Source organism: Brassica napus, chromosome C5 (assembly GCF_020379485.1).
Source record: "Brassica napus cultivar Da-Ae chromosome C5, Da-Ae, whole genome shotgun sequence".
Lineage (NCBI taxonomy): Eukaryota > Viridiplantae > Streptophyta > Magnoliopsida > Brassicales > Brassicaceae > Brassica > Brassica napus.
This window is the reverse complement of record NC_063448.1, coordinates 18970909-18983109: the sequence shown is the minus strand read 5'-3', so window position 1 is coordinate 18983109 and position 12201 is coordinate 18970909. Positions and strand designations below refer to the sequence as shown.

At 38.4% G+C, this 12201-nt stretch overlaps 3 protein-coding genes across 3 annotated transcripts; 2 read left to right on the top strand and 1 right to left on the bottom strand.

Annotated features, from left to right (window-relative positions):
- Nucleotides 1-357: 357 nt before the first annotated feature.
- LOC106418395 (ABC transporter B family member 13) lies at nucleotides 358-5335 on the top strand. Its single transcript, XM_013859095.3, has 9 exons — nucleotides 358-775; nucleotides 863-917; nucleotides 1047-1222; nucleotides 1304-1504; nucleotides 1790-2049; nucleotides 2129-2669; nucleotides 2741-3524; nucleotides 3606-3847; nucleotides 3919-5335. The coding sequence occupies exons 1-9, from the start codon at nucleotides 521-523 to the stop codon at nucleotides 5122-5124; spliced, it is 3720 nt and encodes a 1239-aa protein (XP_013714549.1). The 5' UTR covers nucleotides 358-520; the 3' UTR covers nucleotides 5125-5335.
- Nucleotides 5336-5664: 329 nt separating this feature from the next.
- On the top strand, nucleotides 5665-6766 carry LOC106418396 (probable methyltransferase At1g27930). Its single transcript, XM_013859096.3, has one exon. The coding sequence runs from the start codon at nucleotides 5671-5673 to the stop codon at nucleotides 6538-6540; it is 870 nt and encodes a 289-aa protein (XP_013714550.2). The 5' UTR covers nucleotides 5665-5670; the 3' UTR covers nucleotides 6541-6766.
- A 1446-nt stretch (nucleotides 6767-8212) lies between these two features.
- Nucleotides 8213-11801, bottom strand: LOC106417675 (65-kDa microtubule-associated protein 8). The gene is made up of 11 exons (XM_013858452.3): nucleotides 11290-11801; nucleotides 10976-11179; nucleotides 10640-10897; nucleotides 10054-10266; nucleotides 9809-9964; nucleotides 9581-9737; nucleotides 9337-9488; nucleotides 9174-9261; nucleotides 9019-9092; nucleotides 8796-8870; nucleotides 8213-8711 (listed from the first exon to the last, which is right to left on the bottom strand). Exons 1-11 carry the CDS (start codon nucleotides 11371-11373, stop codon nucleotides 8478-8480), a joined length of 1695 nt encoding a protein of 564 aa, XP_013713906.2. The 5' UTR covers nucleotides 11374-11801; the 3' UTR covers nucleotides 8213-8477.
- Nucleotides 11802-12201: the final 400 nt, after the last annotated feature.

The window sequence follows — 12201 nt, the reverse complement described above, 5'->3', positions numbered from 1 at the left end:
ATAAAGTGTAGATAGTTTAAAATCAACGAATCAAAAGCAGCTGCGTGCGTGTTGTGTTCGTAGCACCATTAGTTTCAGACCAGTCACATTAAATTCATTTACCAAAATCATGCATGACCATAATGTACTTTATTGTGTTATCAATAGCTACCACATATATGCAAATCCTTTCACATGAAAACGCTATAAAATGAATGGCTCCACAATGATTATGTATAAGACATTGATATGATCACCAACCTATTATGCTTGCTCATAGCCTCCCCCATTAATATGATTCTGTGAAAGCTTTAACTCTTAGTTGTCAAAAACAGTTAGAAGGATCGCTTTATAGGTGAGATTAGAGTTCCTTATTAACACTATACATTAAATAAGTGTGGGAGATGGCTCTTTTGTGTAATTTCCGTTGTACCCTTCATCTTTGCTTTCCCCACAAGAAACGCACAACCTTAAAACCCTCTCTGCTCATCTATTCGCTCTTCAGTGGTGCTTCTCTCTTTGGTCTCTGTTCTCAGTGACAATGGATAGCACAGAACCTTCCTCTAATGGAAACATCCAGAATGAGAAGGACTCAAAGAAGAAAGACTATGTTTCATTGATGGGTTTGTTTGGAGCAGCAGATAAACTTGATTGCTTTCTGATGATTCTAGGCGGTTTAGGTGCGTGTACTCTTGGTGCTACGCTTCCTCTCTTCTTTGTCTTCTTCGGGAAAATGCTAGACTCTATTGGCAATCTATCTACAGATCCTAAAGCCCTATCTTCCCGCGTTTCAAAGGTTTCTTTCAGAATGAAAATCTTTATGTTCTCATTTGATGTATGGTCATAAGTTCATGAAAGGTTGGTGAGTGTTTGTCTTTTTCAGAATGCTCTAGACTTGGTCTACTTAGGACTGGTCACTTTTCTATCAGCCTGGATTGGTACGTTTCTTGCTACATTGATTGATATGTTTTTATGTGTTACCAGTGTTCTTAGTCGTCTTGTAATATTTCTAGTAATCTATGATATAAATCAGCTTTAAAATAGAGTTAGGAATGGTTTATTGGCAGGAGTTGCTTGTTGGACGCAAACAGGAGAAAGACAAACAGCTAGATTGCGCATAAACTATCTCAAAGCAGTCTTAGCAAAAGACATTACTTTCTTTGATACAGAAGCTAGAGATTCAAATCTCATTTTCCACATCTCAAGTGATGCTATATTGGTTCAAGATGCAATTGGTGATAAGGTACTCATTCAAGTAAATGAATTAGCTTTCTATGGATAAAAAAAAATGTAACTAATGAAAAAATGTTTTGTTATGTATCAGACAGGCCATGTATTGCGGTATCTATCTCAGTTCGTAGCCGGATTCGTGGTAGGTTTTTTGTCGGTATGGCAACTAACGCTGCTCACGTTAGCAGTGGTTCCATTGATAGCAATTGCAGGTGGAGGGTACGCTATAATCATGTCTACAATCTCAGAGAAGAGTGAAGCTGCTTATGCTGATGCAGGCAAAGTAGCTGAAGAGGTTTGTTTATATACATAAATAAAAGGCTTAGGTTGTGTCAAAACCTATTTTATGTATTTACTTGTGACAAAAGTTTTCACGAAAAAAATTTACATAGTATAAGATTTAATACCATCTTGGCAAACACCAAAAAAAATTCACTTGCATTTGGTTATTTTTGCTTATAACATACTTGTGTTAAGGAAAAAAACTAACACAGAAACAATCTAAGACCTAAATCTCTTCTTATTCAGTTCTTAACACTTTGATTGGTCCTCTAAAACATAAATGTGCATGGATTTATAGGTTATTTCACAGGTGAGAACAGTGTATGCATTTGTAGGAGAAGAGAAAGCTGTAAACTCTTACTCAAACTCTCTCAAGAAAGCTCTGAAACTCTGTAAAAGAAGCGGTCTTGCTAAAGGCTTAGGAGTTGGATTAACATATAGCCTCTTATTTTGTGCTTGGGCTTTGCTTTTGTGGTACGCTAGTCTTCTTGTTCGCCACGGCAAAACCAACGGCGCAAAAGCCTTCACAACGATCCTCAATGTCATTTTTAGCGGATTGTAAGTCCAAAAACCATACAACTTTGACCTGATTAGTCATCAAATTGCTTAATACCAATCACTTTGTTTGCATTTTCAGCGCCTTAGGTCAAGCTGCGCCTAGCATATCAGCTATATCCAAAGGCAGAGTTGCTGCTGCAAATATATTCAGAATGATAGAGAACAACAATCTTGAAGGTTCTGAAAGATTAGACAACGGAACAACTTTGCAAAATGTAGCTGGGAAGATTGAGTTTCATCAAGTGTCTTTCGCTTATCCTTCAAGACCAAACATGGTGTTTGAGAATCTTAGCTTAACTATACCTTCAGGCATGACTTTTGCATTTGTCGGTCCAAGTGGCTCAGGGAAAAGCACAATCATATCAATGGTTCAACGTTTCTATGAACCAAACTCAGGGGAGATTCTCTTGGATGGGAATGACATCAAGAGATTGAAGCTGAGCTGGTTGAGAGAACAGATGGGTTTAGTAAGCCAAGAACCAGCATTATTCGCCTCAACCATAGCTTCCAATATTCTTCTTGGAAAAGAGAATGCTAATATGGATCAGATCATTGAAGCTGCTAAAGCAGCCAACGCAGATTCTTTCATTAAATCATTACCTAATGGTTATAATACTCAGGTAATATACTCAAACTTGCATATTCATCTTTTCATTTGTTCACTTCCTTATTGGTCAAACCATTCTAATAGGTTGGAGGAGGAGGAACTCAGCTCTCAGGAGGACAGAAGCAGAGGATTGCAATTGCTCGAGCGGTACTAAGGAATCCAAAGATACTACTCTTAGATGAAGCAACAAGCGCTCTTGATGCTGAGTCAGAGAAGATTGTACAGCAAGCACTTGACAATGTTATGGAAAAAAGAACAACACTAGTAGTTGCTCATAGATTATCCACCATCCGTAATGTGGACAAGATTGTTGTATTGAGAAATGGTCAGGTTGTGGAAACTGGCAGCCACTCAGAACTACTTTCAAGAGGAGGAGATTACGCATCTCTTGTCAATGTCCAAGAGACAGAACCTCAAGAAAACCCTAGATCAATTATGTCGGAAACTGGAAAATCTCAAGCTGGTTCTTCTAGTTCAAGAAGAGCTTCTGGCTCAAGAAGGACTTCAAGCTTCAGGGAAGTCCAAGAGAAGACTGATAAAGACTCTAATGGAGAAGATTTAAGCTCATCTTCAACGATATGGGAACTGATAAAGCTGAATGCTCCAGAGTGGCCTTATGCGTTACTTGGATCAATTGGTGCAGTTCTTGCTGGTGCACAAACTCCATTGTTCTCCATGGGGATTGCTTATGTCTTAACCGCGTTTTATTCGCCCTCTCCTAGTGTGATCAAACGTGATGTCGAAAAGGTAGCTATTGTCTTTGTTGGTATTGCAGTTGTAACAGCTCCTATCTATCTCCTTCAGCATTACTTCTACACACTTATGGGAGAGCGTCTTACCTCTAGGGTTCGCTTATCCTTGTTCTCAGGTAAACACACCAATCAAACAAGTTAAACATCTTTGCTTTGGGAACTATATTTGTTTCTTGAATGTTTCTATTTTGGTACAGCGATTCTTTCAAATGAGATTGGATGGTTTGATTTAGATGAGAACAACACTGGCTCACTCACTTCAATCTTGGCTGCTGATGCTACTTTGGTGAGGAGTGCTCTAGCAGATCGCCTCTCAACAATAGTCCAAAACCTGTCTCTTACAGTGACAGCATTAGCAATAGCTTTTTACTACAGTTGGCGTGTCGCAGCTGTAGTAACTTCTTGTTTCCCTCTTCTCATTGCCGCTGCACTTACCGAGGTAACACAAAATCAAAGACTCTGTCAACCATATTCTGAATCTTAAATCTTGAAATGTGTTATGTTATACAGCAACTGTTTCTAAAAGGCTTTGGGGGAGATTACACAAGGGCTTACTCTAGAGCAACTTCAGTGGCGCGTGAAGCGATTGAGAATATAAGAACTGTGGCTTCCTTTGGTGCTGAGAAGCAGATCTCGGAGCAGTTTGCTTGTGAGCTAAGCAAACCCACCAAGAGTGCCTTTCTCAGAGGCCATATCTCTGGAATTGGATATGGTTTTTCACAGTTTCTCGCCTTCTGTTCCTACGCTCTTGGTCTCTGGTACGTCTCGGTTTTGATTAAGCACAAGGAGACTAATTTTTCGGATAGTATCAAAGCTTTCATGGTATTGATCGTCACGGCTTTCTCAGTAGCGGAAACGCTTGCTTTGACACCAGATATCGTGAAGGGCACGCAAGCACTCGGGTCGGTTTTTAGGGTTTTGCATAGAGAGACTGAGATACCTCCAGACCACCCTAACTCGAGATTGGTAACTCAGATCAAAGGAGATTTAGAGTTTAGAAACGTGAGCTTTGCGTATCCCGCAAGACTTGATATCCCCATTTTCCAAAACCTAAACCTAAGAGTCTCAGCCGGGAAGAGTCTTGCGGTCGTGGGACCAAGTGGTTCGGGGAAGAGCACGGTGATCGGTCTGATCATGAGATTCTACGATGCGGACAAGGGCAATCTCTGCATCGATGGGAAAGATATAAAAACCCTAAACCTACGTAGCTTGCGGAAGAAGCTAGCGTTAGTCCAGCAAGAACCAGCTCTGTTTTCAACAACCATACACGAGAACATCAAGTACGGGAACGAGAACGCATCGGAGGCGGAGATAATCGAAGCCGCGAAAGCTGCGAACGCGCACGAGTTCATAGGCAGGATGGAAGAAGGGTACAAGACGCACGTGGGTGAAAAGGGAGTGCAGTTATCAGGTGGTCAGAAACAGAGAGTGGCTATAGCGAGGGCTGTTCTAAAGGATCCTTCAGTGCTTCTTCTTGATGAGGCAACGAGTGCTTTGGACACGACCTCGGAGAAACTGGTCCAAGAGGCGCTAGACAAGCTTATGAAGGGACGAACGACGGTGCTTGTGGCTCATAGGCTCTCGACCATAAGAAAAGCAGACACGATCGCTGTTTTGCATAAAGGAAGAGTTGTGGAGAAGGGAAGTCATAGAGAGCTTGTTTCCATATCTAATGGACATTATAAGCAATTGACAAGTCTTCAAGAAGTGGTATGACTTACGACCGTTGAAGTTTCTTCTGCAATTATTATTTTGATAAGTATATATACACACAAGCACACACTACGTTATGATTGGTTATACAAATGTGTCAAGAAATATCAAAACTCACAAACTTTTGTAAAACTTTTAAGGAAAATAAAATAACACAGGATGTAATGTATCGGCTGCTTGATATTTTCTTGTGACAATCTTATTTTATTTGGCAGTGGACTATCTTGTTAAATGTTATCTTTCGCAGGACAACGTGGGCACGAAAAGACATATTTGAATAAAATATCATATGTCAGCTGAATGAACCAGAATTACGTGCCTTGCTCACATCATCTACTTTAACCAAAGCTACTTGAATGGTCGGATACGGACACGTGTCACTAAACAAAACGCCCTCGTCCTAGGAAAAATATCACAAAAAATTTCTAACCCATTTCTCCCCAATCAAGAACTCTATTTACATTTCTATATCCTCATTTCGAGGCCTTGACCGGAGAAAACACACACAAAAAGAATAAGTCAGATCTGAGATCAAAAGAGAAAAAAAAGATGAGCAACTTAATCCCACCGGAGAAACGATGGATCATCACCACCGTATTACTAGCCGGTCTAGTAGGCGGCGCTCTACTCTTCACAAGCTTCTTACGAGCCGCGGACGACGCTTTCTTCCTCTGCTCCACCGCGAGCGCCAAAAGCCGAGCTGTAGCCGCGGCGGCCGATTACGCAGCTACACCGATCCAGCTCCAAGCCATCGTCCACTACGCGACCTCCACCGTGGTCCCACAGCAGAACATGGCGGAGATCTCGATCTCTTTCAACGTCTTGAAAGAGCTAGCTCCGGCCAACTTCCTCGTCTTCGGGCTGGGCCGTGACTCGCTCATGTGGGCTTCTCTCAACCCACGGGGCAAAACGCTGTTCCTCGAGGAAGATCTCGAGTGGTTTCAGAAAGTGACCAAAGACTCCCCTTTCCTCCGTGCGCATCACGTGCGTTACAGGACGCAGCTACAAGAAGCCGACAGGCTTCTACGCTCTTACAAAACGGAGCCGAGCTGTTTCCCGGCGAAATCGTATCTCCGAGGGAACGAGCGTTGCAAGCTCGCTCTCACGGGACTTCCTGATGAGTTCTACGATACGGAGTGGGATCTGATTATGGTCGACGCTCCTAAAGGCTACTTCGCCGAAGCTCCGGGAAGAATGGCGGCGATTTACTCGGCGGCGGTTATGGCTAGGAACAGGAAGAAACCTGGAGTCACTCACGTGTTCTTGCACGATGTTAACCGGAGGGTGGAGAAGACTTTCGCCAACGAGTTTTTATGCCGGAAGTATAGAGTTCATGCCGCCGGGAGGTTGTGGCATTTCGCGATTCCTCCGGTGGCTGCAAACGCTACAATCGACGGTGGCGATTACAGGTTTTGTTAAGATCCTGACACGTCTTGTGTTGTTTCCTCTTTTGCCCTTTTTATTATCTCTTTTTCCGTTACTTGAGGAGATCTTGTTACACAGGGTTCACTTTATTATCTGATTTAATGCCTTCAGTTTTGGATCTACATACCGTGTTTTGGCATTGTTAGTTACGTTGACTTTCTGTATTGCATAGGGCATTTTTCACACCATACTATATGATAATGTGACATTTATATCTTAAGAGGAAGCTAAATAATTTCCTTTAGATATATCATAAACAGTAAAGTAGCAAATCTGGCAACTCAGTTACGACTTTATATCAGTCCGAGTCTTAAACGTTTCTACTTTTACCAGTCTAGCTTGGCCAGACTTTTCTTTATGAGAAAAAAGTAGGTTTTGCATATTGAATGTTTTGTAATTTACCTTAAGAAAAATAATGAAAAGGAAATTAGATACGACAAGAATCTATACCATTAAACACACAAAAGGAAATGAAATAAAAATGTTCAAGTGGAAATGAAAACGAACAAGAGGTGTCTCCTAAAATATCTTGTAACTTTTAACTTTTACGTACAACCCAAACAGTCACCATATTCGGATCGTGCCTATTTTTGTAACGTTGTTTAGGTATTTTAAATAAAATAGGGTTAGTGTTTCAAAAAAAAAAAGGTTAATTTCTTGTATAGCCAATTTCTAAATGAAAATTAAGAACATGTCAATGATTTTGACATAGTTAACTCACTGACATTTCATCCGGTTATATCTTTATCCTTTATAAGTATCCGGTAAAAAGAAGAAAAGAGTGAATAACATCGTAGACAAAAATAAAACAAAACAATTCGCTATTTCCTCATGTAATGTCACACACGTCGTATACTTATTTACCACATATATATACATTGTAGACTGTAAAATAGATGGTCAAAAGTGAATGGTGACATCATATAAGGAATGGCATGAATTGGTTTTATCTGAGATCAGATTGATTGTGTTTCAAACAATCTAGAATGCACAGTCATATGATTTGAAAGTGTACGAATGTTCTATTTTCGTATCGTCGAAGTAGTATAAGATTTTTACCCCACTCGTAAATACTGAACCCCAACCCATTCCCTAATCACTAAATTTAAACCTTAATCACTAATTCTAAACCCAAATATAATATATATAATATTTTGAAATATGTTATTTTTATATATAAGACACATTATGAAATTTCTACAAATAGTATGTGAGATGTAGTCTATTTCATTTACATTAGTTGAACACCAATGTAAAATAGTACGAGAAAAATAAATCTTTGTTGATGAAAAAGAAGAGATTGCGTTTCAATTTATGAGTGATCCGGCTTCGGATGTGAAGAAATTTGTCAACAATCTTATTAATTAAGAAATCTTTGAAAATTAGAAAAAAAATACAGAAAACAAAAGTTGAAAAGGTTGAGCCGGTGATGGTAAGGGTGTTTTGGTATATAAGACACAAAATACGTTGAATATCACAGTTAACTTTTTTTTAGTTATCCAGCGAATTATTAAATGTTTGAAAGTTATACAATGCAATTTCTCAATAAAATATGCATACTTATCCAAAATAAATAAATAAACGAAATAAAATATGCATATTTATATGTATTTTATTTTCCTATATATATACTACCTTTGATATAATATATGGTTTATTGGGCAGATAGCAAAAGAAAATATATGAATAACTCTCAGCGAAACAAAGAGTGGATCATCTACGCCTCATCATCAAGATTGTGTTTTTTCATAATGAAACAGACAGATTGATGTTTGCGTCCTGAAAGTGATAACTCAAGTCTTGTTACAGGATAATAATACCTTCTTTTTTTTTGTTTTAAACACACACAAATGAAGTCAAGGAGACAATATGATACAGCAGAAGCTCTGTTTTTATCACGGAGAATGCTGCCAAGAAGCAAGACTGTGCGTCTAAGGCCATGTGTTTTTGATGATCACTGAAGACTCTCTTCTTAAAGATGTGCCAAGAGCTGTGTAATTAGTATTATTGTTGAATCCTCTTGAAAGTTTTCTGTTTAAAGGACTTGCACTGCCGTATCCACCATTGATGCTTCGGTTCGAGATACGGCGATTGCTACTAGCTGGTCTTGCCACATAAAAATTATCTTGCTGGGCTACAGGTGGTGGAATGATCTTCTTCTTTTCCTGGATTGTAAAATCAATTTATAGTCAAGCAGGTTCAAGTAAAGATATATAATTCATCTTGACATATTTGTGAGAGAGACTAACCCGGAGCCTTAGCTTCTCCACCTCCTTTTCCTGCCTCAGATTACTGTATTCTTGTAACATTGCAACAAGAGGTTCCTGAAAGAAGCCACAAGTGAGTATTTCTTTTGTTTGTTTTTTTGAATGAACCTAGTACTACTCTGGTCCAATCACGTTTAACTACAGAACTCTGATGGGATCCAGTATATTAGTTATGATATTATATGTAGGCATAAGATTGTGTCACCTCATTGTACAAGAAGACCTTCTGTCTTTCTTCTTCCCAGCTCTTAGTCTTTACCAATATTGATTCCACTAGTCCTGGTATCAACATCATAGTATGGTCAGTCATCAGTGTGTAGTTGCTTCATAACTTAAGAAGAAGATGCATGTTCACACTACCTGTGATTTTGCTGACTTCTTTGCGTGCCCGTTCCGCTCTCCTTAGGTTCCGGTGAGCATTTCTACTAACTGAGTACCGGTTCTCGTCCTGTGACAACATAAGAATTTGTTGCATGAGTTAGGATACATAAATGAAATGCAGTCTATAGCGAATAGCAAAAACCTGGTCATATTCTTCTAGCCAGCGCTCTTCATCTCGTGCTAACATCCACCTATCCACTTTTTCAATTATTACTTTCCTACTTGCTGCTTCTTCCTTTGCTCTCGCTATCTTTTCATCCATGGCATTAAGAAGCTCAACGTGGTCAATTTCACCTTTAATATAGATCAGTATTAAAACTCTGCAATGAGTTTGAGATATATACACAAGACATGAAGCAGTTGCCGAAGGTTAGAGTTAGTCTCACCAGAGTCTACTAGGTTTATTATATCTCCCACTTCTGTTGATGGAGTTTCCATATGTGATATGTTGCATGTAGTCTCTAGCTCCTTTTGTTTCTTGAGGAAAAGTTCTTTGGTTTTGCTTGCTTTCAGTTGATCTAGTCTCTTGACTTCAGCCTCAGCCTTTTGCATGAAAGTAAAGGTAATTATGTTACATCATCTATCATTGGTATGCAACCTTTGTGTATACGTACCTGCTGAATTATGCCAGATGTAATGCTTCCAGGAGCACACACGTCTGATGGTTCGAATGACAGTAACTCAATGACGTGAGAAAACTTCTGACGATCTTCATAAGATGCATCCATTAGATTCCAGAGGTTCGATAAAGCTCTACCAAGATGGTGAATCTGCCAATTGTAACATGTTCATAAATATGTGAGTCTCTTTACTAAAAGTGCTAGAAAATGTATTAAAAACATGTGTATTTAGTTTCAACCTTTTCAAGGCGGTTCTGTTTTTCCTCTTCAAGAGACACAACAGTGCCATTAAGCTTCTTTAAGATATCATCACTGATGTTTTTGGATATTCCATAGAGGTCATTGAGGCTTGGATGAATCTTTGTTATGATCATAGATGCTTCTGTTTCCATGGTTGCTGATAGATCTCGAATGGCGCATATATATATTTCAACCTTCTGCAGTCTTTCATTCTTGGTGAGACAAAAACAATATAATGGATAAGTCAGAACAGTCTTATATAGTTAAAGCAAGGCACAACCCACAAATCATTGTGTTACCAAATTAGTACTTCTTCGCTTTCATAAAGATGCATGTTTTAGAAAGAAAAAAATTTGTTTCAAAATGATGCATTTTGTATTTTCAATGCATATTATATCAACTAATAATGGTTAATTATAAATTCAACAAATTTTTATTTACATTTACAAAAAAAGTATTATAATTATGAGAAATAAATAATTACAAAAAATTATGCATTTAATACTGAAATTAATATGTTTTATTAACATGTGTGAAAAATCTAAAACATGTATAACTTTTAAATAGAGAGAATTACATATGTACCTTCTCATCATGGAGTCTATGGAGTTCATTCTGATACTCCTCCAGTTTCTTTATAGAAAGATCGTTGTCGTCTATCTTTATATTTGTAGATGACTCTTCATATGTTGATCTTCCTGCGATTTCTGCTGAAATCTTCTGAATCTCCCCTTTAACAGACCTGACCTGCTTAACTCTCTCGTCTTTCCTCAGCCTCATCTCACGCAGTGCAGGGGCAATAGCATCCAGCTGCTCCCTCAGTGTTCCTTCCTTTTTCTCTGGCTGTATAAAGAATGACAACAACATAAGTTATCTGAAAATGTTGCCTAGTCTTGGGTTTATTTTAGAATAAAGATTTACCCTTCCAGGTACTGATCTTTCACCGAGGCACAAAAGAAGATGGGTGAGTTCAGCTTCAGATTCGGCAAGCTCTTGATGTAGACGAGACCTAGAGATATTGGCATGGTCAACTTTTCTACGGTAAGCCTCTACACATTCCTGCTCAATATCGAGTAACACTTTCTCTCTCTCAAACTTATCTTCTCCAACTTCATCCCATATCATCTGTGTACAAAATAGCGAGCATCCTTATGTTACAATACTCTTTTACCTTTTTGATAAAATGAACCATTTACTTGAAAGAAACAAAAAAACATATAATGAAACAAACTTGCCTGTAACTCTTTGAGCAAATATCCGCAGGACATATCTAACAATGAGGAGCTTCTCATGCCTATAGGTGTCTGAAGGGAACCCATCTTCTGATGGACGAATTCTCCAACGCTGGGATTGAGGTATGATCAGGTTTGTGGTATTGGTGGTGCTGGTTTTGCTTTGAAGACAAGAGTGAAAGTGACACATATTCTGCTATAGAGACTTCCTGTTTAAGTGATTGCTCTTCCGCATCTCCCTCCTCTTCCATGATTCTTCAGTTTATGTCTCTTTCTCTTTATCTTTCTCGACATATTTTTATTTATCTAAATTTGGTAAAGTTTAGAGGTCGCTTTAGTGATGCGTTTGTTTCTGCTATATGAAAAGCCAGAGAGAGAGAGATGTTATTGTTTATATAACAGTAACTTGATTCCTAAGCAAGCTCTGGTGGTTTCTAACCTTTTTGCTTATTAAATCAAAATCTCTGTTGATTTCTTCACCATGTGAAAAGCCAGAGAGAGAGAGATGTTATTGTTTAACCTTTCTGGTTCTCAAGTTCATGTGATTTTGTCTCCTGTAATACCAAAGATAGAGAATGCTCATATGATTAATTCAGTTTTATTTGTATGTGTCTGTTTAATAAGTTGCTTTCTTTCAATTTTATAATTAAATAAAAATAACAGTAAATCTATATTATCAACCACAATGATCTCTAAACGTCCTAGATGAACCTGTCCTTCCAATTTTTCTGTTGTGGAAGACCATCTTAAAATTATATTTTCTTTAAATTGTTACGTGTGGACAATTATACTTTCTAGTTTATAATGACTTGTTTTATACGTCTCTTAAATAAATTCGTAGAGGAGACCTTCAACTAACTAACCAATACTATATATATATAACATATATACTAAGATAGTACCCGCGCTTGAACG

Coding starts and splice junctions, on each gene's coding strand:
- LOC106418395 (XM_013859095.3), top strand. CDS start 521: ATGGATAGCACAGAACCTTCCTCTAATGGAAACATCCAGAATGAGAAG. Junction 1,223..1,303: donor AAGATGCAATTGGTGATAAG/GTACTCATTCAA, acceptor GTTATGTATCAG/ACAGGCCATGTATTGCGGTA. Junction 2,670..2,740: donor CTAATGGTTATAATACTCAG/GTAATATACTCA, acceptor CCATTCTAATAG/GTTGGAGGAGGAGGAACTCA.
- LOC106418396 (XM_013859096.3), top strand. CDS start 5,671: ATGAGCAACTTAATCCCACCGGAGAAACGATGGATCATCACCACCGTA.
- LOC106417675 (XM_013858452.3), bottom strand. CDS start 11,373: ATGGGTTCCCTTCAGACACCTATAGGCATGAGAAGCTCCTCATTGTTA. Junction 10,898..10,975: donor AAAGATCAGTACCTGGAAGG/GTAAATCTTTAT, acceptor TTCTTTATACAG/CCAGAGAAAAAGGAAGGAAC. Junction 9,738..9,808: donor CATCTGGCATAATTCAGCAG/GTACGTATACAC, acceptor TTCATGCAAAAG/GCTGAGGCTGAAGTCAAGAG.